Source organism: Melozone crissalis, unplaced genomic scaffold (assembly GCF_028551555.1).
Source record: "Melozone crissalis strain CALT ecotype California unplaced genomic scaffold, PUWL_Pcris_2 ptg000016l_1, whole genome shotgun sequence".
Classification (NCBI taxonomy): Eukaryota; Metazoa; Chordata; class Aves; order Passeriformes; family Passerellidae; genus Melozone; species Melozone crissalis.
In genome coordinates this window covers 50,010,317-50,034,262 of record NW_026535794.1, presented here as the reverse complement: position 1 = coordinate 50,034,262, position 23,946 = coordinate 50,010,317, and the positions used below count along the sequence as shown (strand labels likewise).

At 36.8% G+C, this 23,946-nt stretch overlaps 1 protein-coding gene across 19 annotated transcripts in view; it reads right to left on the bottom strand.

The window, feature by feature from the left end:
- CLASP2 (cytoplasmic linker associated protein 2) overlaps nucleotides 1–23,946 on the bottom strand; it is a 146,286-nt gene that overhangs the window by 46,057 nt on the left and 76,283 nt on the right. For 14 of the 19 annotated variants that reach the window (XM_054273698.1, XM_054273700.1, XM_054273702.1 and 11 more), the window contains 11 exons: nucleotides 21,242–21,334; nucleotides 20,458–20,603; nucleotides 18,506–18,641; nucleotides 15,399–15,469; nucleotides 13,615–13,674; nucleotides 12,416–12,493; nucleotides 11,702–11,869; nucleotides 9,038–9,093; nucleotides 7,778–7,948; nucleotides 4,453–4,476; nucleotides 1,643–1,660 (listed from right to left, as the gene is read on the bottom strand). In XM_054273698.1, the coding sequence (XP_054129673.1) occupies nucleotides 1,643–1,660; nucleotides 4,453–4,476; nucleotides 7,778–7,948; nucleotides 9,038–9,093; nucleotides 11,702–11,869; nucleotides 12,416–12,493; nucleotides 13,615–13,674; nucleotides 15,399–15,469; nucleotides 18,506–18,641; nucleotides 20,458–20,603; nucleotides 21,242–21,334 (1,021 nt within the window). The remainder of the gene's footprint in view (nucleotides 1–1,642; nucleotides 1,661–4,452; nucleotides 4,477–7,777; nucleotides 7,949–9,037; nucleotides 9,094–11,701; nucleotides 11,870–12,415; nucleotides 12,494–13,614; nucleotides 13,675–15,398; nucleotides 15,470–18,505; nucleotides 18,642–20,457; nucleotides 20,604–21,241; nucleotides 21,335–23,946) is intronic. The other 5 variants (XM_054273701.1, XM_054273707.1, XM_054273708.1 and 2 more) reach the window with 2 other exon arrangements.

Here is a 23,946-nt window from a genome sequence, read left to right as displayed (position 1 = left end):
AACATATATATGTCAAGTACACTAAAAAAGGGGAAGTTTACTCAATACAATGCAATTCAAACACTAATGTTGCTGTATGAGGTAGAGTCTTCTCATGATTACTTGAGCTTCTAATTCTACTTCTGCTGTCATAAAACTACAGATTCTGAGCTTTCTTCCTAACTTCACTCCTATTTTAAGAAATCTAAGTATTTTTTATTACTGAAGATTCTACTGTTTTCCTGGCCCCAGTCATACAGACTTCTACAGGATTTCCCAAACCTTCTAGAGCATTTTGCAGACACTAAATACATTCAAGTAGTTCTCATGAGAACATGAGATAAAGAAATACTACTTTCCCCACTAGACAGAAAGGCCAAGCAAGAGACAAATTAAACTAAGTATCTACAAATAAAACAAGAGTCACTTTTCCCTAGACTGCCAAATGGCAAATTCTCTTGGGTTTGGTCAAAGCTTTCTGCATTGCTAGCCATGTTCCTTTGTAACATCCAGCATATACAAAGAAATTACAGAAGAAAGGAAGATCCCAGTTGTCTGAATTATAGCTATCTGAAAGATCATTCATAAAAGAAAATAGTGGTGTTGTATACTACATTTCCCAAGCCAACCTGTCAAACAGGAGCAAAATGAAATGACAACCAAATTCATGCTAACCATAATTCTTCTAAGCTGCAAGAACAAATCCCAATAAGTCTGTACAGGGTGGATCTAGCTCAACAAGCTCTACACTTTTAAACACAGCATGATTAAAATATTTCGTAGACATGCTGAGTCAATATTTGATCCAAAAGAATTAAGTATATAGACTGTTATTTAATTCTAGCCTCTTTAGGCTTTCCACAGCAGAATTTGGACATCAACCAAGTTAATATTATTCTTCCAAGTAGAGGGAATAGCCAGAGATGAGAGTCTATAGGAAGAGAATCAGGATAAAGGAGGTTATTCACTAAAACAATAGGCTTAGCAAGAACAGTTAGATTAACTAGTGCAAACTCTACTAGTTATCCCCGTGCAATGGCAATTGAGAGCTGCGAGACTGCAAGGCATGTAACTGCATTCAGAATTTGGCCCAAAACCTAGGAACACAGAGTGCCACTATTTCAATACTATGTTAAAGTATCACCTGGAACCTGTTTCATTTTTATCAATGTAAAATAAATCAGTTTGTGTCTGTCAGTTAAATGAACTGTTAACTCATTTGGAGTCTCTACATCCATTCACTAATGGTAAGTTTAAATGCTAATAACAATAGAAAATTAGCTTCCAAGTCTCACAGAGATGAGTAATAGTAGCACCTGCTTCCCAGAGCATGAACACATTTGATGAAATATTCTGTGACAAGATTTGCTTTAAAAAATGAATGCAAAATTATAAAGCTCCTGTATTTTCACAGTAGAATGTTAAGCAATGGTACTTCAGACTGCAGATGAGTAATTAAGAATTAAAATAAAAGCAAATGAATTTTAAAAATAGTACATAACAACCAAGTATTAGATGCATAAGCTGTTAGCCCATAAGCCCGTATCTGTTATGAACCTCCACAAAGCCCAAGAAACACCAAGTTCTACTCTTAAAGCTTCATTTGTATCAATGAAAATATGAAGCTGAAAATATTAGCTAGTCTAACAAAGTAGTTTCTTACCATCTTCAGAAGCTGTTCCTAAACAGAAAAAATAATAAAATACATGATATTCCAAACAATACTGTCTTTGAAATTTCTTTTTGAGATTAATCTTGAGAATCTTGACAAATTTTATCAAGTCAAGAGAGCTAAAGCTTTTATGTTGCAACTCCTTAACTGAACTGAAGTAAAATAATCAAGAAATATCCATACTACACTGAGAGCAATTTACAAGAACAAAATGCACATCACTGCCTTTCAAACCACAAAAAGTTCAACAGAAGAAAATTGCATCTATGAGATCAGTCAAAAAATTACATATACAGATCAAAACAGACATTAAAAATACTGTAATGCAAGCTCTTCTGAAAATATGAAACATACTGTTATACATAACCTCAGAGAAAAACACAGAGACAGTGTTTCCCACACTGGACAGTGATAATTTGACAAGAACTACCAGCAAGAAGGATTTCTCTGAATTAAGCCTGTGATTACTCTGAAGATACACATGCACAAGATCAAGTCTTGCTCAGAGACATGGAAGGAATATGAGCTTGCTGAAATCAGATCACACTTGGACAAGTATGCTGAGCTTAACAAGGCTTGATTTTTGATAACGTGAGAGTCAGACAAGCCTTTCTCCCATCAGTACCTAGGAGCTGATGGGACTCTGCCTCATCAGCAGTCCTTCCTCTAAGTTCCTCTGAAACAGAACTTATTACACAATAAAATGCATTCTAGTAATGATAAAAATGTGAAATGCCCCTAAAAAAACCAAACAAACAAAGGATACTTCCATTTTTATTTTCACCCTCTACCATTTTTGCCTTGCAAGAGAACTACAATGATGAAAACATCTGTTAGTGTCTTTGCCTAGCTTGAACTCAGTCATATTTGCTGGGAAAGTTTTCCCATGTTACAATATCTTCACGGAGCTATTTTTAAAAACTCCCTCTAAAAAACTAGTTCAGTGTGTATTTCAATGCTTCTTCACAAAAATCAGTTACAGTAATATGTAGGTAGGAGTGCCTCAAAGTACTGAGATAAAATTTGCCAGTCTGCAAAAACTCAAAACCAAACAAAAACCCAAACCCCCCAAACCCTGAACTACCTCTCCAAATCCAACAGTCTTGCAAGAGATGGATCCTGGAAGGCAGATCCTACGCAACAACTAAGAGCCTAAGAGACTCCTAAAAGCTCCTAAAAGGGGTGGTTCTGTTTCTCGTTCCTCTCAGCCTTGTGCTACCACCTGGTCTGCATGGCTAAAGGTTCACTGGCAGCTCCAAAAGCTAAAAAACACTATTAGTCACTTTTATGAAATCAGTTTTATGGAGATTGTTCGCCTACAGTCATCAATAATGGAGTATCACAAGGTGCTAACAAAAGAAGAGATAAAAAATATGTGGACAAGGTTAGTGGGCAAACGAAAAATGATTAGTACCTCCTGGTGATGGTTAGATCAGAACAGCTGTATCATGCAACTACAGCTGGACAGCTCAGCTGTTTTCATTACAAATGCAGATCATATCTAGAGATAGCTTCTAGAACAAAAGCCCACCCTGTTAACACTGATCAATTGTATAGCACTTCCCTTGCTGTTTTAAACAGAAATGTGCAACATAGCATTAGTTGTGACTTCTGGACTTTCTTTCTGAAAATAAAAAGCCTACATGGCCCTAAGAAGATTTATTTCTGGTGACAATGTCCAAAGGTGATGATTTGCTATAAATACCAGCTATAAACAAAGCCTACTATATGTAGCCTAAGGAAATATAATGTGGAAATAGGCAATATAGATTCTACTATCCTGTACAAACGCTCCTCATTTTATTAAACTAGTCTTGACATCTTCAGTGCTAAAAACCAGCTCCAATTCTTTCAAGAAGCATCTGTTTTGAAATTATTCAGGATTTGGTTTAGACATCTACTTTTTTACTCTTTTCATTTCTATGAGATACATTTGCTTCCAATAAGCTACTGATTCTTCCATGCAGTTAATAAATACATCACACAAAATATTAAGTAAGCAGCAAACTTATTAACGGCTTGTTAAGTGCTCCCAAGCAATAAATTAGAACTACAATCACCAAGCAGCAGGCTGGGACTGTCACTTTATTATATGAGAAGCATTATTTGCACACACCTGAAACAGACAATTGCTATGAGAAGCTTGATGCTCAACTGTTTTGCAGCCCCACTATGTGTTTGTAACAGAGTGAATTCAGAAAAAGCAAGTGCTAAAACTTAGGTGGGACACTCTGTAAGCTATTTTAACAGGTAAGTCTTCTTCACAAATGATTCTTTAATACAGTTACATTTCACTACAGATTTTAAAGGCACTTAAAATTATGTAGCAAGCCTAGATTTTGATAGAGGAGATTTTTTTGGTTTTCTGCTTTTTTCATACTTAAGTGGTCAAGCATCTTCGGCTCTCCCACTGCTGTTCTGTTAAGTCAAAAAAATTGATTTCACATGTAAAACTATGGAATCAAGTGGCACTAGATTAATTTCAAATGCATGTATTTAACTAGTTAAAATCAGCATGTAACAATTACAAAACTGCTCTGTAATTAACAGAGCTTCTTTTAAAAAAGAGGGGTAATGTTGGATTTCTGTTAATGTTTCTGTTGCTGATACAGATTAAACATTCACAAAATCGACAGATACAGCAATAACACATAAGACATCAAGATTACACAGGAGTTAATGGAAACAGCATAGTAATTTGTTAATGAACAGACAAATATATTAAACATCAATACTTTTACATAAAAGACACTTTATTAGATATTTAATAGAATTAGAGGACAGACTAAACAATTTCTTACCATCCATCTTGTCAGAAGTATCCTCTTTGTTGAAAAAGCAGGCAAAGAAACATGGAAAACTTAGTGTGTTAGAATAAAGGTGTTCACAGCAGAGTCATAAAACATTAATTGAGGAAAATACATTAATATTAAATACAGCAGACACGTTTATCTAATTAATGCATGTATAAGCTACCTTAAGCAAAGTTGGTTTTGCCCAGTGCAAGGTACACAATTACAAAACAGAGTACAAGTACCCTGCACAGTGATATTGATTCTGTCTTTCCCAAATTTGAGAAAACTCTTACAGTAAAACATTTATAAATGGTTTCATTCTTGGTGCAAACAGTTACTGAAGCATCAGTACATATTTATATCATTACTGAACCACATATTTATATTTCTTATGAAATTTGCTTCTGAGCATGAAGCCCCACCTGGGGTAAGGGACAGGAGGGAAAAAACAGCACAATTAAGACAGAGGACAAATGAGAGAAAGTTTCACTCTGTTTTAAAAGCATTAAATATTTACCAGTTCAGCTGGAAGGTAGGGCATAAATATTCTGACAGTAATAATCAAAATTAAAATATTTAGCACAAGACATATATAATTACAGCTCAGGCCTCCTCAACAAGGACATTAATACTTAAGGATGTCAAAGATAGTCAACATTTAAAATAACTAGAGAGTATCCTCCTGCTTACAGCATAGTCTTTTAATAAATCATAAATAAGCAAGAGTTCTTGTATTAATAATGAAAAAGGAAGAGATGGGTGAACACAATTATGGATTACTATGCCTATAAGCTTCTGGCCTTCTGAGGCTTTAAATTTGGTAGCTGTGTAAGCAAAAGGTGGATGTTTCTCTGCAAGCTAGGCTGAAAATAAATTCAAGCTCTAGGACACAATGTCATTTATTTTGGTATTGACTGCAACACCTAAAGGGAGTGGAAAGCATTACAGAAATAAAGTAACAGTGCCTGGGCCTTTTCAGACCATGGCCAGTATTGGCTTGATAGTTCTGTCATTTAACTTTCCATCTTTGGGCTACTATAAATAAATCCCTTAAAATGGACAGAAGAAAAAACTTTACAAATTAGCCCATTATCTGAAACATGGCAAATGCTTGGATTTGCACTCCATTGATTTAAAGGCTACTTTTTGAAAACTAAGAGTAAACAATATTTTGAAGCTAATCCACAACAAACAACAGTCAGACTGTCTACATAGTATGTATCCTTCAAATTACCTTACCACAGTCAAAAACTGTCAGGAGATTGAGCCAAGATCAGTCCAGCAGTACAGCTTTTATGTGACTGCAAACAAACCTTGGTCTCCTTGACTACCACTGCCCTTTCACTGCCTGCACTAGGACTTGACTTTCACTGTACTTTGCCAGCATTACATTATTTTGCCATTTCAAATGACATCACAGTGTTCTCCACAAGTGACTGCGTCTGCTAGCAAGGTAAAGCTTTCCAGCAACTCAAATCCTTCAAATGAATAGCACCTGGATTTATTGCTTATTATTCCACTCCCCCAACTCTCACTCATCCAATCAATAAATTACAAAGAGAATAAGCTATTTCTGTTACTTTCCTGCTAAATCCACCACTGTTTATTTCACTGGAAACCTCTGTGCCCTTCTCAACCCTTGCTTACAAAATTCCTGGCATGAATCACATATTGCTTTAAAAGCTGTAAAAGCAAACCAACAGTCAAGAGATAATTTTCTGTGAAAGTCTTAAGACAATATAGTCCCTTCATTTAAGCAGCACAAAGAAGACATGAACAGAGCAGGATCTCTCTCTTTGTTTTCCATTTGACTTTTCTCTCTGTCACCATGCTCTGCATCACTTTTATTTTGAATGCCAGCTTTGTCTGAGGTTCAAACTACATTTTATTGCACATCAAAACACACCAGGCAATACACTGATCTTGGAAAACGATCATCACACATATTTCAGGACTTTTAGGCAGTAAGTGAGGATAAACTCACAGTTCCAGAATTATAAAATGGTTTGAGTTGGAAGGGACCTTAAAGACCGCCAAGTTCCAGCCCCCTTACAGTGGACAGGAACACCTTCCACTGGAGTGGTTGCTCCAAGCCTAGTTTTGAACACTGTCAGGGATAGGGCACCCATCATTTCCCTGAGGAACCACCGGTGTATCCCCCTCCACCAAGCAGCCTCATGTCGGTGTCCACCTGCAATCCAGCAGGTTCTGCTGCCCCCTCTGTGGGCACCAGAGGGAGCTCACATCCAAAACTGCTATTCCAAGTACCAAGTATTCCTTTTAGTTCAGGACTGCTCTTTAAATTAACACTAAAATCAATGCCGTTCACAGCACTTATACCAGGCCCTGATGACAAAAAGAATCAACTAATTTCAGGTAGCTTTTAACTTAAGTTCTGATCTTAAAAAGCACAATTAAAACCTTCGCAAACCACAGCCTACATGTATGCTAACACCTGCCCAAACACAATGCAGATCAGAAGAACTATACAGTTTCTTTGCCTCTTGTGATCACCTATGGCCATACTAACATGTTTCTCCTTGGTAGTCTAGCTGGCACAGAAGCTGAGAAGAAAAAAACAGTTTTGGGAACACTGAACCTCTCTTTCCCTACTGTTATCCCTACAGCACCGATAAGCTAAAAATTTAGAACAAAAATACACTCATAGTCGTTTACCATTGCCACTTAGTGGATGTTCTAGCACCTACACCACCACCACTACAATTATCAAATATTTTTCTGCACCATTACCACTTGCAGCACTTCCTATGTCTAACAGCAAATATCAGTGGAGGCTGTCAGCTAGGTAAAGCATACATATAGTTCCATCAATGCCCTTAGGAAGAAATTACAAACTCAACGTAGTAAGTTATTGTGTAAAACACTTCTCTATTTCATGAAGAAGCCACCTCTGACTGCCAGGGTATTTCTTTAGCACTCTTGCAGAATACCTGAACAGCTGAGAAAAATGGAAAATCAAGAGCTCTCACACTCATTTCCCTGTTACTTCTACAAACAAAAAAAGGCATGATCACCATGTGCTGTTAAGTACAGATACCACTCCTTCCAACACTTAACATTAATTCTAGATAAAGACATTCAGAGAGCATAGTATGGACACACTCTTTGCATTGGCACTCTTCCAGCACAAGAAAAATAAAGCACGCAGTAAAGTTTGCGACTTACTTCAGAACACCTGCTCTTTTGCCACACTCCAGTGCTACTAACAACGATGACTGCTTTTCAAACACAGGAGTATTGCACTGTAACTTTTTGATCAAGAAAATCCCTAAGACCTCTGAGAGCAGCAGAGCAGAGGTGCTCCCCTTACCTAGGGAGGCGTAGGAGCCCGGGGGCAGCCCGGCTGCTGAGAGGCGCCCAGCTCCAGCTGCCTGCCCAGCAGCATGGCGGGCCTTGGCGCCCGCCGCAGCGTTCACGTCGATGTCACTGCGGGACCTCTGCAGGGTGCCCGGGCTGGGGACGCCCTTGCTGCTGCCTGGAACTACCAGAAAAGGAGAAGAAAAAAAAAAAAAAAGGAGTTGATATTGAATAAAATGAATGATATTTAAGAGGATAACATCATCTACTACCGCACCATGCTTGTAAGAAAGCACAAAAAACAATGTAATAAATGTTAAACTAGTATTAAACCAAGAATTACTGAGATTAAAAAGCAAACTAGACCGGGTCTTGCTATGAATTGCATATAGAAAGAGTTTGTGTGTCGGTAGTATTTATCTTCATTCAGCACGCAATTTTAGCATTATGTAATGCAAACTGTCTGTTTCCTCCCTAGCACAAATGACATAATTCTGAACCTTCGTGTGATTTATTACGTTATTGAATGATTCACATATGTAAGAAAATTCACATCCTTCCTTGAGATACTGAAGGATGAACAATATTCCCACACTTCAGCTAAGGTAAGCTGAATGCGTATTCTGAAATGTTTTAGAGTCTAATCTTTAGTATTTTCATATTCACTTCCTATTATTTACAGAATTTTAACTATTTGCTTAATTTTAACCACTGTTTTAGGTCTTCTAAACTTGACTCCCCTTATCAGTTTCAGTATCCATTCTTCATTACAGTCCATTTGTAAAAAGCTCCTCAATGATTTACTCTCAAAGAGTTACTAAGACATTATGGGAAAAGACATTGAAGTTATTAAATCCCAAAAACTAAACACATAATTAAACTCTTTGAATTACAAATATGCCATTTGGCTGCTGTTCTTTATTTATTTATTTACAAAGAGCAAGAGCTACATGGGAACAGATCAAAGAGACAGTGAGTCTTTAATTTCTAATTGCCATAAGCCTAACCATGAACAGACTAAAGAATAATATTTTGTTTCTTTGAGAATGACTGTTCCATGACAAAACTCCAGGACAGAGGATCAATTAATTCAAAATTCATAAAGAGTTGTGTCTTATAATTGAAACAACTGAAACTACATAAAATGCGAAATACCATTATTTATCTTGGAAACAGGGTAAATGCTGATAGTCCATTTTTAAAATGCATTATAGAACTTTTAATTTAAACAACATGAAGAACTATGCAGTACACAATATTACCACCACCTTACCTCTGCCTGCAAGACTTGCTGGGCTGGCTGCAGACCATTTAGATGACAGAGGCCGACTGAAAAAAGTCAATAAATCCACTAAGTCTCATGTATCAGATGCAAAAGCAAAAAATAAAAGAGAGAGAGAAAAAAATTTCTGTTCTTTTCTCCCCCTTCAACCTTCTCAGCATATTTTTAGATAAATACTTTAAACAGAAAATGATAAGAAAACCAGAATTATCTTTTCCCTTACATTTTATAAAACTACATCCTTATCACAAAGCACTAATCCTTCAGCTACTGACAGGCACATTTGCTAACAAAGTTCAGGCATTCCAGACTAGGTCACAGAAACATTTAAGGTGGTCAGTACAAGGTTTTAACCACAGGGCTGATCTTACACATCAGCCATCAAACAAGAACAGTGGGAGCTACCCAAAAACCTTTATTTATGAAAGACTATGTGAAGTGGTGTCTGCAGTAACAAGAAAAACAGGTGTCCAACTCATAAGACTCCTCCACAGTCCCAGATGTCTCAAGAATCAAGTTATAAATTAAAAAAGGAAATGCTGATGCTTCCAAGCAGCTAGACTCCATTTCCCCTGTTGGAACGCAGAGGCTCCCATAACTTAAAAAAGGAGAAAAAATCCCATGTATTTTCCTCTATGTTTTGTCTTCATTTTGTTCCCACTGCAAAAACGAGTAGTTACTGTAGCACAATCTTCCAGTCTAGTCAAGGTTAATTGTGAGCCCATCCTTTGGCCTGTTTGGAAGGGTAAAAGGCAGCTGGAGAGATCAGGGAAATGAAAAGGACTGGTAGAAGAAAACGTAATAGCATATTCATTGGTTAATATTCATTGGTTAAATATCTGATGGGGAAAGTTTGTATTTGATGAAATAGTTGAGTATTTCATCAACAGTCAAATTTCAAGCTGAGTCAGTGTCTCAGCTTTAGTAAAAAGAATTCCTTTAATTTTAAACCTAAAAGTAGAAAGAAAAGAGATGCCTCATTCTGTGGATTTGTCCCAGTTATTAGCTCAGCAGTAATATAAAGGTCAGCACCATAACATAAATCCTCACAGAAGAATGTGTTTGCTCTGAATAAACCTGCTTTTCTGACATGACTAACTAGTGTTTTGAAGGTACTTCGCCTCAGCTAAGTTGAGGAGGCTGAAGTAGAGCTCCTGACCTTACAACTTGCTCCAAACAAAAGTCCCAGACAACTGCCACCATCTACTGCAACTGACATTTTAGGTAAACAGTTTCATACAAGTAAGCAGAAGTCACCACATTTCTCTCTCATTCCTCCCATCTTCTCTAACTCAATTCTGGATTAATGATCTCAATGAGATGTAAGTTCAGAAGGTCAAAAATCACAGAGGATCTGACTTCTAGGAAATCATACCCGTATTTACTAATTTGGTCTATACAGGGGGAATTCAGAACTCACTATACTAAAAGCCAGAAATAAAATTTTGGGTAACAAACATCCATCTGAATGCAAAGTTTGTAATAAATCAATTAAAATTTCATTAATTTCTGATATCATCACCTCTACTGTTCATTTCTTATTTTACCCCTCACTTCCTGTACTGTAGCACTTACACATCTTGCAACATGGGAAGCAACATTTGAAGATTTAAGAGTATTTTAAGATTCTAATTTCCTTGAAATTTAGTTTTAGTTTTAGTATATTACCAGTAACTCATTAACAGCACTTTTATTTTCAGATGGGGAACAGAGATTAATTTAAACAAGAATATTTAATCTTTGAATAAACGTTTGTGGAAAATGAAGTGCTGGCAATTGCTTGCATCACAGACAATTATTTTTTAATGATTTTTTTATAATTACAAGAATCACAGGAATAATAAGGTAAATCTCTGATATTTAAGGCATTAGCTAAAAAAAAAAAAAGGGCGAATTCCAATATGTGAGAAGCAGTCTTTGCCTTCAAGTAACAAGTGAGCAGACAAGCTCTCTAGTTTTGATAATGAAGATCTGAAATATTAAAAGGCTGAAATACTTTGAGGAAGCTTTCTAGCATTTAAAGGCAAAAACCACCACTTACTACTTCTACTACTACTTCACATTTCTGCTAAAAAGCCTGTAGATTTCTTTTACTATTGGTACCTACAAAAAATTTAATTTTTTCAGCTCAAGATTGCCTATGCATTTTAATACATCACTGCAGCACAGACCCACCCTGTAGTAAGTGGCAGAGGTATGAAATACTGCTAATACATATTCAATACTATGAAGATAGGGAAAAAAACCCCAAACCGATCTCCAACAAATCTCATTGTTGATGTTCCGTTTTCATGCTTGCCAGGGAAAAGAGATGATAAAGGAATGACATCATTATAGCTTTCCTAGACCTATTCAGCATATCAGAATGCTGGAGATCAATATGAACCTTGAAGATATTTTGGTGTTTAAAGCAGCTGTTAAGGATTGAATGTATGAATACAGCATCCTAATATCCAGTTAAAGACTGTCTGTACTTTGCACCTTGCTGGGGTAACGCTGTCACTTAGCAAAACATGGGAGAAGAAATTTTTATTAAAAAAATTAGAAGTCACAAAATAAAACTGCAGCTTTCCTGTACTCAACAGGAATCTGGATAATTTGCTTTTGAGAAACTGCATTTGTTTCTTGGCTGAGAAACAGTGAAGTGACCCTTACTTGAGGCTCTCCTGTGAGCTGGAGGATGACCTGTCTGACTGAGGGAGAGATGCTATACTGCCAGAATTCTTCAAGTAGGTCTGAAGGCTTCTTTGATAGGGTGGCTCCAGAGAATTGTACAGAGTCTCAGCTTCACTAGGAAAGTGATTTCTAAGACCCAGATAAGCCCTGCAAGAAAAGAATAACCACATGTAAATGCTCAGTATTTTCTTTAAAGGGTGGAGTCAGGAAGTAAAGATTACAAAATGAACCATGGATGGGAGTGAAAGGAACTGAGAGTATGAGCAATGCTCATCAAGTCAGCTGCATGGACTGAATTAATCTTTTCAAAATAACTTAAGTCTATCCTCTGAATGTCTCACATTCACTCACCAGTTGTGTGGGGAAGCAAAAGGAATTGTTTTCTAGCCTTCTCAAAGTGCTGCAGTTGTTTAAAGATTTAATTAATGGGAGCAGAATGATTATGCAGCAATATCAACCTTTCTAACTCTTCTTTCAGTGGAATCACCAAATGCTGCACAACATCATTGACTGACTTGGCTTTGAGAATGTCTTTTGCCAAAGAAACTGGGTAGCAATTCAGGACAGAAACATCTGTTTTCAAACAAACTTGTTCGTATCTTCAGCCATGGATAGCAGCTCACCTTGGATTAGAGCCTTCTATCACTCATTTAGCACACGCAATTTTTCAGAGCAAAATTAATCAAAACTCACTTTCTTGCCTCCACTCTTGCTTCTGCATCAGCATCATGAATACCCTTCTTGATTGTTTCAACCAAGACAGCTGCATGCCTAGAAGAAAGACATTCTTCATGCTATTTTGCTACTCCAAATTCTAAGCAGTAGCTTTACACTTTAATTAACATTTCACCAAGTAAAAAACATCTGCAATGCTAGTTCTTTCCAAAATATGCAGTAAACAAACACTTAAGCACACTGATGACATAACTGTACCTTCTGTAAAGGTTTAGGTCAGCTTACTCCTTCAATCTAAAAGGATTTTAATCTACTTCTGACATACACCCACCTATCACACTTAAAAAGTTATTTAAAATACCTTTTATAAGACATCTGCCTTCCTGAAATGGAAAAACTATTTCCACTGTTATATTAATAGTAGGAAAAGGGGGAAAATTAAGATCATAAGTTTTCTTACAGCTTGGAAAGCTTTTGGCATATGAGTTCTAAACCTAAATATAAGTTCAATGAACAGCAAAGTACCCATCAGAACACAAACTTGTGAAGACAAACAAGTTTTAATTCAAGGTAAGTTTTGGGTGGGAGGTTTGTTCCTTGGGGGTTGGGGGAGAGGTAGTGGGTTTTATGGGTTTTTTTAGACACTTTGGCATACATGATTTCCGTATTACTCCCCTTCTCAGGAGCACCCTGGGGAAGCAGCAATATGACGGGAATGAGCTGGATGAATTCTTCAGAGCCACTTCTGGATGCCCTTTATTCTCTTTGCTCCTACCCTGTGTTCACAGTGACCAACCTGCAGAACTGATGCATGTACAGTTTTCCCATCTATCTGGAGAAGCCACGTGCCTTTACTCATTAGCACAAAAAGTCCTCCAGCCTAAGCCCACTTGCCCTCTTTGACAGCAAACACACAGATTTCCCCCTGCCAGGAGAAAAGACAGCTGCTTACCTGTATATGCATTGCTCACAGGCAGGATAGCAGAGGCAGAGGGTAAGGAGAGGAGGCCACAGGAAACCAAGGCTGGAACATACAGCTCTCCTTCCCCCTGGCACCTGAATGAGCCACATGACCTGCTGTGCTAGAAAGGCTGTCTATGCCAGAAAGGCTGGCCAACACTGAACAACATAATCCAATTAAAGGATTCAACGACAATATTTCTGTCTTAAATTACATTAGCAGTTTATTTTAGGGGAAAAAGTATACTGGCCCATACCTTTCCAGTGAATGTGTTTGCCACTCTTGTAATAACAGGTCTAAAAATTCAAAGGAGCGCCTAAAAACACAGAACCAAAGTCATAATTAAATACTCATTTCTCTAATGTGCTTGTGGAAGAAACACTAACTTTACTCTTTCCCCCTGAGGGAAATAAATAAAATAAAATACCATTATCCGTCAAATAAGGGCATTGGTCACCTTATTGGAAAGTTAAAATATTCTCTATATTAAGCAAACATGCAAGCTAACTAATTTTAAACTTCAAAATAACAGACATGGTTAAATTAACAATGTGCTGTTCAAGTCTTGTTATTACACATACCCCATGTTAACTGTATTAGTCCCAAAATAACAGACATAAATAAATGAAGTTGAAAAAATTGTACAGAGTATAAAATCCTAACATAAAAAATAACAACATTAAAACCCCATAAAATATTAGTAATTATTAATATAAAATTTTAATTTAAATATTAATAATTGTTATAATTAGTCTATTTATATATGAATACAAAATAAGATATATTAATATATAATTATATATTGTATGTGATATAATAGCTAATTTTAATTTAAATATATTGATAATAATTATAAAATATTAATAACATAAAAGTATTAAAGACACAATACAGGATTTCTATGGCAGTATATTTCTGTCCCAAACACTATTCCCATCCTTCCATCTGTCACTACTGAGTATGCAGCATAAAGGAAAACATGAGACTATGAGCACAGGGCTCTGCATAATAGAAGGCACTGCAAAAGATTTTCTGAGACAGTAGTAATGAAGATCTCTAAATGTATTCATTATTAATTTGGGAATCTTGACAATTAGCCAACTGCCATTAGCAAAAGGCATACTTTCAAAAACTATGTCTGAAGCTAGATCCTGAGGAAAAATCAAACTGACACAGATTAAGGAGGTGTGGATAATTTTCAAACATGAAGTGTACCTGACTGCCTGAAACTGTCTCTTTTTCTGGTTATTCAGCATTTTTTACTTGTTCTGGAGGGACAAATTTGGTTTTATTCTGCCCAAATCCTTTGGGCATCAGCAAGGCATGGCAAGAAACCCTGCAATGCTTGTCACTATTACAAATGAAAGTGTTTCGTTGTCTTTCCAAAAGAATGAAAGCAGTATGGAGACAACGCCTTCAGTGATGCTCGCTGGATTGTGAACTGCAGCATCAAAGCCACCTACAGTCTGACGTTCCTCAGTAAAGGCATAGCATGTGGAGGCACTGAAGCCCTGTGAACTGTTTAGCAGTCAAACCAGAAGCTGTGGCAGGTCAGTACAATCTGGGTTGAGGCAACACTTGCTCTGGATGCAAAAGCAGCTTAGACTCAAAGAAAGTAATTCAGATGCTCAAGTTGTTTCCTGCATACACACAGTGACATCGCTTTCAGGACTAGTGTTGGTCCTGAAACAGCATTAACTGCTTTTGTGTGATTTGGTGCAGAAAATGACACTGTCAAAAAACAATTCATTTTCTCAAGAGCCAACCCACATGTACAAGCATCATGTTCTCAGAGAAAGCAACATGCTGGAAATGTAGCTGAGTTGCTGAACACCACAACACATGGATGCTCTGTGTCCTAAGGTAGCTGCCACTGTCTCAAGGCTGAAATTAAATTTTGCAGTTTGCAGTTTACTGGCTAACAGTTTTGTGTGTTCAGCATTTATGGCCACAAGTCTTCTAATTTGTTAATTTTCAACATATGATAATCATATTTTAAAAAGCAACAGCTTTGGTAATTTTCATTTATAATGTACTCACCTTCTAACTGCAACTGATTTTGAGGTACAGTTGCTTGTTATTAAAGGTATGAGTCGTGGCACATGAGTATGCTGCCAAAAAAAGGGCAAAACAGTTTATGAGAAAAGCATTCCTGAATCCTGAATTTGTACTGTAGTTATTAATTCAAACAGAATTAACACCATAATAAAAACTGCAATCATTTAAACTGCTTACCAAAACTAAATCACAGAATACTGTTAAATGAAAGACTGCTGTTAGCATGTCAATTGAAAGAAAGCTATTTTCTTCCAAAAGGTCAAGCAGAAACCACTTCCAGTGCCATCAACAATAACATCATGATATGCAATACTTTGCTGTCAAAAGTAATATAAGAAGTTCAAATGTAGCTGTCTCCTTAGAGGAGTTGAAAGCTGATGCTATTTTAGTTTTGCCACAGGAAAAAAAAAAAAGTAATAGACATAGTTGTCTTAAAAGTCAGGGTTATAGAGCAAAAAGTGAATCAATGAATATGAAAATACAGGCATTCTTATAAGGATCAGTATGATGAGTACCACAAGGATCAAATGTCCTTTAATGCAGATTATGTCAATAAAGTAATAAAAGCACTGACATATAAATAAGCAAGCCTATATAGATAATCTATATGGAAACACCTGATGGGAGAAGAAAACTATTAAACTATGCATAAGATAAACTACATTCAATCAAAATGCATTACAGAATTCAGAATAAAAGCTGCCTTACTTCAGCTTTTCTTAACTAATTGTAGACACAAAGCATTACCATTTTAATTTCAAGTAAGAGCAATGTGGTTCAACAAATCTATTTTCAGTTAATTTCTTTAGTGCTTTCTTGATTAAATACCTACAGTAAACAGTCCCCAATACAGTGTGAAAGAGTCGGCTATTTAAAAAAAATCCAAGATCTTCAGAAGTACAGTACTGAAGAATTTAAACTCTCATGTATCACAGCTGCAGTATATAAACACACAAATCACAAAAAAATCAGAGATAATCATCAGCTCACAGAGTACTGCCAATTTTAGGATTAGGAAGAATTAATCAAAAATTCTGGAAGAGCCTAGCAGTTATATTTGTTTGTCCTGATATACTTTAAACACAGTTTTAGGGGGTTTGCTTGTGTTTTGTATAGATTGAAAAGAGGCATATGACTTCCAGAAAGGGACAATGAGCAAATCAGGAGTAAAAATAGTTTTTTACAGATGGAGAAACCTGTAAATTCAAGTTATTTGGAGCTATCGATGTTGTAATTTCTAGGAAGTATTTTGCAAAGGAATCAAAGCCTCAGGCTTGCTTTAATTCTGTTTTTAATATGTCATACTTCATCCTCTTCTCCTTTGAGGATGTAATGATACGTGCTTCCTTGCAAACCACCTTGAAGATCCGTTGACAAACCTGAATCTCACGTCCTTCTGAGAAAGGTTTCTGCCACCATGCTATCTCTCCACAATTCCCTCCCTGCCCCCCCCACCTTTATTTTAATTGCCTTCCTGATGTATAAGAGTCAAGAAAGAGAAATCAGACTGCACTGTAAGAAGGCACAAAGATGAGATGAAGCTCCTCAAGATCACTGGTATAATACAGCCTCCCTGTTTCTATGCAGACTCACTCTACAGCAATAACAAAGGAAAGCACCAGGATCTCAACTGGCTGTCACTGGGTGCTGCTGGGAATTTTTGAGTAAAACACTGACTCCAAAAACTGCAGTAGTTTGGGTTCCAGATTCAATTGATCAAAGACCCCCCTGACCAATACTCATTTAGTCCAAAGGACAGAAGCCCAAACAGGCATGGGGGCTGCACTTCTTTTTGATATTTAATTCTGAAATCTGAATTTTCTGCTAAAAAAACTCACATATGCCATTTATTGGTTGGGTATTTGAACACTGTGGATAGGATTTTCTTGTTTTTATGCTTCAAATCCACTATGTTAAGTCACAGTTAAGAACAGAAATTTAAACAAAATCAGGGCAACTATAGCTGATGTGTAAGCTTGTCTTCAAATGACCTAGACCAATAAAGCAAATTTAATGCAATTGGTGAATGTTTATAATTTCTTACATGCCTGAGCTTGTCTTACACTACTGCTAATGGTATTCTCTTACAACTTTAATTATCCTGTGTAAGGTGTATTCCTTCCCTCTCAAGTCTGTGCCATCTCACAGTGGAGTGTAAGAGTCTGGGGGAAAGGTCCTGCCTGCAGAGGTCTCAGAGCACATTCTCAGAGACACAGAGAGACAAAGCAATATACATTCTGAACCATTCTGAAGATGGCAACAAAAGGCGAAAGTCACGAAATCTCTTAGGTTTTGCAACAATTTACAAAATAAAAACCACCAATGAGATCATACTAAACTGCAGTAAGTGCTTGGCATTAAGAACACCACAACTTCTAATGCAGAAACTACAGGCAATCTCCCACTTTATATGAAACATAAAAGTAGCAGTACAAGTCCCAAACTCTAAATGTCTTGCCTGAGACACCAGTCAGTAGGTGCTCAAAGAAAACTCACTAGAAAACAGCTAGGACAGAGCACTCCTCTGTCCCATATGCTATAGCTTTGGGGACTCAGCTTAGAAAGTTCTTGAATTTAAAAATTCAAGTCTCTATTGGACTTTTCTTTCATGCACTTGTGCTTTCTGAACTGATCCAGGTATGTGTAGCCTCTTCAACATTTTATAATTAACTTCATGGTTTCAAATTGTTTTGGGGGGGAGTGTATATGTAGAAAGAAATAACTTGCTTTGTTGTTTGCACTATTTAAATTCTCACTAGTTTCTTAGCTACTAGCATAATTTGTATTTTCCAAGAAGGCAGTTAAAAGCAGTTACTCTTTGAAACACACTTGGTCTTTTTTCAATTAACACATTACAAAAAAAATCCCAGAAACATGAAAACAGTAGCTGTTCACACCTATTCTTCCATCTTTATGATGACAATGCTGCCAATTGGTTTCAACGATATGTAGTATTTGTCCACCCATGAGAAACATTAATCCTCTGTTAAAGAATGATTTAAAAACCTGGATTTCAGGGCAGCTGTTATCTCTGCCAACAGCCACGACCTGAAAACTCCTAGCAGGCGAGGTGAGACTGGAACACCTACCCGAATGATGAACCTGATGGCCGCACACCCAGAGGTTGCCATCACTTTGGCGCTGTTGGGAACCAGGTTAAAAAGAGTAGGCACAATTGCTTCAGCGCCATGGTCAAACTTGTTTCCCAGAACAGTTGAAAGGTGGCTGTTTAGAGGAAACATAAATTAATTTCTTAGTCTTAAAAAACATGAATAACTTTGCTTCATAATGAAAAAACAAGTACTACAACTGGAAAGCCTCAATTTTAATGTCTACATAAAGTATCACTATATTTCTGCTTTTTAATAGACTTTGAGATGTATAAATCTAAAATTTTAAATAAATTATTGAGGTTTTTTTCCTTTTGAATGTAGGCAAAACTACTGAACTCACCACAATCACCCAACCATAAAATCTGACTCCCTTGCTTCTTAAAGGTTAGGTTTTCAGTTTTAACGAATATTAAAACACATGCCACACACAGAAATTTAACTGTCCATTGTTGACAACAAATGCTTCTTTCGTGCAGTAAGACTATATAAAAAAGGATTTGCAGCCAGCAGCAAATGACACATCAAATATATCAATGTTTTAGGGATCAAGGAAAATTCCAGGTTGCTAGACCTGCATGAGAATATTTGCAGAGTACTTTTAGACTACTCCTGACTTCATGTTAGGAAAGGTTATTACAATTTTCTCAAAGTCTCAATTTCCTTGGAAAGGGCAGCTGTATGCTTCAGCATTTCCTCTCAGTCTGTTCAAACAGGAGACCAGAATAGCAAGGGTGAACTCTATGGTGATCCTGTTCCAGATGGCCACTGAAAATCAGTGATTACACTAATGTCTTTCCAGAGGACAAAAAAAAAGTCACGGAAAACACGGAAATGGGAAAGACTACTCTGGTTTTCCCTCTGCCCTTGAATTTAAAGGAGTCCATGAGATGCTAACAGTGAAGATTTTATTTCAGTTTAGCCACAGCTTCTAAAATTATCACGATCATCTGTCTCTTGCCCAGAGAGACAACCCTGGAAGTGTTCAAGGCTAGGCTGGGTGGGGCTTTGAACAACCTGGTCCTGTGCAAGGTGTCCCTGCACTGCCAACAGGGCTGGAACTAGATGACCTTTAAGGTCCCTTCCAAGCCAAACCCATTCCATGATTTCCTGAAAGGTATTACCTCAGCAAAATGCTCTATGCTCAAACCACTACAGTGCTATTCACATTGTCTTTACAAGCAGTGCCGGTGAAGTGCTGTGCCAATCACCCAAGCATAAGTGATCCTAAGATAAGTCCCCAGTATCATTCACAGCAGTTTGCATTAACCTGCACTAATGATGGCTTGGCAATGGTGGTAACTGGTTATTCACATACAATTGGTTACAGGATTATCAGCTACATGTATCCCCTCAGAGAACAAATTCCTTTAAGCATTTCTTTTCCTCTGTGGCTTCAGATCCTGACTTGACTCTATCAGTCACAGAGCAAAGCAGCCCAACAAGAGAACCTCACCTGGGACACTGATAAAGCACTGTCACAGATATTTTTTCATAAAAATCCTTTCTTTTAGGATTTGTCCTTTCTGGGAAGCTGGGGCCCCAGAAGAAAAATGTAAACAATAATTATCTGCTGATGTGGAATGTAACAGGTGCATCTGTGATTGGTCTTCTGTGAGTGTTTGGATTTGCTGACCACTCACAGGAGAGTTTGTCCTTGCTTTCTGCTCGACACAGAACTTTGTTATTCATTCTTTCCTATGCTATTCTTAGCTTAGCAGCTTCTGCAACTTCGCTCTCTGCTCCTTTTAGTATAGTCATAATGTATTATATATCATATATCAATAAATCCAGCCTTCTGACCATGAACCAAGATTCTTGTCCATCTCTCACCCTGAGGAAACCTCATGAAGTCGCTGTAATAAAGCACCACTAAGGCAACTCCACAGTAGCACCTAGCAAGGTGCCCAAAGGCACAGGACTGTACTTACGCTACAGTGATGCAGGCTTCTCTAACCACCTGGGATCTGAGATCCTTGGCTGACAGCTTGAAAGCACCATCCAAGAGCCGCAAATGCTGGAAAAACCCATCGTACTGTGCAGCTCCAGCAACGAGCAAGGAACGAACCTTCTTCAGCTAAAAAATCAACACAGTAGGGTTAGGACACTGCCAAAGTGCATTTCAAAACAAAAGAAAAAGGAACAGCTTCACTATGCAAAAATACATGTTGGCATGTCTTTAAAGCAAAATCTTCCAAATATATGGCAGTAATTAAAAAGAACTGTGAAAAATTTATATTAAGCTCTAGAGTTAAAAAAAATATAAATCTCAGAATCCAGAACACAAATACATTCCATTCACATACCTGTTTATAAGCATTAAGATGCCATAAACCTGATTAAAAAATATAAATGGTACATACACACAGAAATTTTAGCCCTGTAAGTGGAGCTTTTCACAGCTGCACACAAGAGATATTAATGCTAGTAGTTAACCTGTGGAATATGCAACTTTACATAAATGCCAAACTTCAACATCTGTGATGGCTTCTAGAAAAGCTTCCACTTAAATGTCAGCAAAAATGCGTTTCAGACCTTAAAAAAACACTCAAACTTACTTGGTACAGAAAATTTAAGACGTAAAAATTAAAATAAAAATTTCTTTCATTACATGGAGTGCAATGACTTTAGGAAAAAAAAAACATTTTAAAATACTGTCTGTCTGTACTTTATGAAATACACCCACCCAAGCCTGAAATCAGATAAAAAGTTTACCGCATTAGTTCGCTGATCCCAATCATGTTTGTCATCTGAGAGAATTTCCCTGATTTTGTTCAACGTTTCTTCAAGTTCTCGACTAGAATAAATCTGAAGTATTAAAAATAAAAATTAAAAAAAAAATCAGCAAGTTTTTATTGTTAATATCCTAGGTAATGTGATGAAGAAAAATACCTTGAGAAGAGTGAAAACACAATTCTAATCCCACAAATCTTACTCCCAAAGTTCCAGAGATCTCTGTAAGAGTTATAAACGGGCATTTTAAGACCAAACTGTAAAGATATCACTGAGTAATGAATAGTCATGAAAAAAAGGCTGAAGAAGCAACATTTTCTTTTCAGCATATTCCTTTCCTTTTAGCTGATCACAAAGATTTCACTTTCACCTTTATGATGAGCTAATAATATCCATAATTTCATTAACTCCACTTACAAAAAATAAATAATTCAAGAGGAGCAGAGGTTTTAGACAATCTGCTGCAATACTATGGAAACTCAGTTTCATTTTCATACTCTTATAATCAAACTCAACCAACGTTTTAATTCATGGCAACTCTTTTGGAGCTGGGACTCTCTGGGGAGCTAACTGGGCTGTGAGAACATCAAAATTAAAATTTGTCTGAAAAATTAAATTAAAAGGCTTCCATAGCTTCTCTATGTATTGCTACTTTAAGACTATCATTTATTAACTTATACAGTCAGTAAATAAATATAAGGAGCCACCTCTAGTCAGAATTCTCACTACACAGTAAGACCACCAATACTGAAGCCTGAACAATCTAATCATGCAACAGTCACTATTTGTTTTTAGATGAATTAATGTCTTTATTGAACTGTACATGTATAAGAACAGATTTTTAGAGAAGAAAGGAATAAAAAACCTACTTGTGAAAAAATATTATTTTTAAATTAACCAATTTCCCTTCTATTTTCCTGGACATAACTCAAAGGATGCTTTTTTCTGTTTCCACTGCATACACAAAATTTAAACTTCTTTTTCCCTTGAGACTGAGAACAAGTTTAAGAGAATATAAAGCAAATTACTAAGAAGAAACTTAATGCGGCCATGGTTTTGTTTTCTTTAAAAATCCCAAAAAACCAAACTATCTTCAGCTAAACATTTCCAGTTTTTTTGATCAACAGTTTTTTTATGTAATCACATTAGGCAAAACTCACTAGCCCATACACAAGCACCTGAGACACCTTCAAGGCATAGGGCTGGCAGACGCAGGTCAGGACTTCAAGGAAACTCACACCTCTCTACAGTGAAAGCTGCACACCAGCATGGTAACTCACATAGCACCTAAACAGCAGGGCCTGATGCTGCCTCATAATTTCAGACATCATTTTTGTATGTGCAAGAGCACACAGAGGAAATGAGGGCCAGTGGTTAGGACACCTTGTTTTGCATGAATTGGTTAAGAGCTGTGTCTAGCATATATATATGCATCTTTGATCTTACTATTAAAATGATGCAATGCCTTTCTTCTGTTCTGCAGTTATGCTGAGTGATTCTTTTCTTTAAAATATCTTTATTTCCCAGGCATCTTCAAATTACTCTAAGGGTTATTTCAAATACAGTCTAGTTTTCCTGTTTCCTGAGCACATCAAATTAATTTAACTTACAAAGGACGTGGAACCTTAACTCTACTGACATCTACTCTTTTCCCAACACTTGAACAGAATATGGTTATGGAGGTATGCATATTTCATGCTGGAATATGGAGGAGGTGAAAGACATCACAGCTCTAAAACACCTTCATACTGGATTTCCAGAATAAACAGGCTAGGAACCTTCGCAGAAACAGATTATTCAGTACACCCAGACCAGCTTCACTGTAAGGTGGAAAACGATTTCTGAATATACTTTACCAATGAAAGGGAGATTTTTATTACCATGCAGCTGTGTGAGCTCTTCCAGGATACACTGTGGAAGCAGCTTTGTACTTCTATACACTTCTATGACTGCATCCATAAAAACCAGAAAGCTATTCCTCATGATCCCTGTTTCCTTCAGTGGAAGTCACTATGTATCTGATGGAGTATCTACTCCACCACCCACAAAACATGAGTTCTGTATCACCATAAGATATTAGTGTATACTGGTAAACTATTAATAGTTGTTAAACAACCCTAGTTTATTCTAACACTAATTCTGTAAGTACCATACTCTTAAAAAACAAAGTATTACATGTGTCTCAGTAAGTTTTTTTAATCAAAATTAATTTCCATTCTGAAAGAAAATTTTTATTTTTCTTTGAAAGTAAAAGGACTAGTCACTGGTTAGCTCAAGATGCAGTTTCATATTACAGTGACACTTCATGACATCAGAATTCATGACATGATTCAACCTCCTCAGAATCTCCCTTTACCATAACTCTCTTTAACCTGTCTCCTGCTCAGTTCAGACCTTTAATACACAGAAAGCTCATCCTACAAGATGAGAGGGAAGAATTTCTTTGCCAACTCAGCATTTCTCTGTGAATTTATCATAAAACAAGGTGCAACAAGAATGGAAGCAGGATGATGCAGCACTCATATTCTCTGCAAAAATCCCTTTGCTCAGGATTTTTCTCCTGGGAAGCTGAGAAGCCTCAGAGAAAAGGAAAACAATTCTTATCTCATTTGCTTCTCTTGTGTTTTGCTCCTTTGAAATGGGTTTGGAGATTGTTTACCCACAGGTGATTGTTTCATTGGATTCTG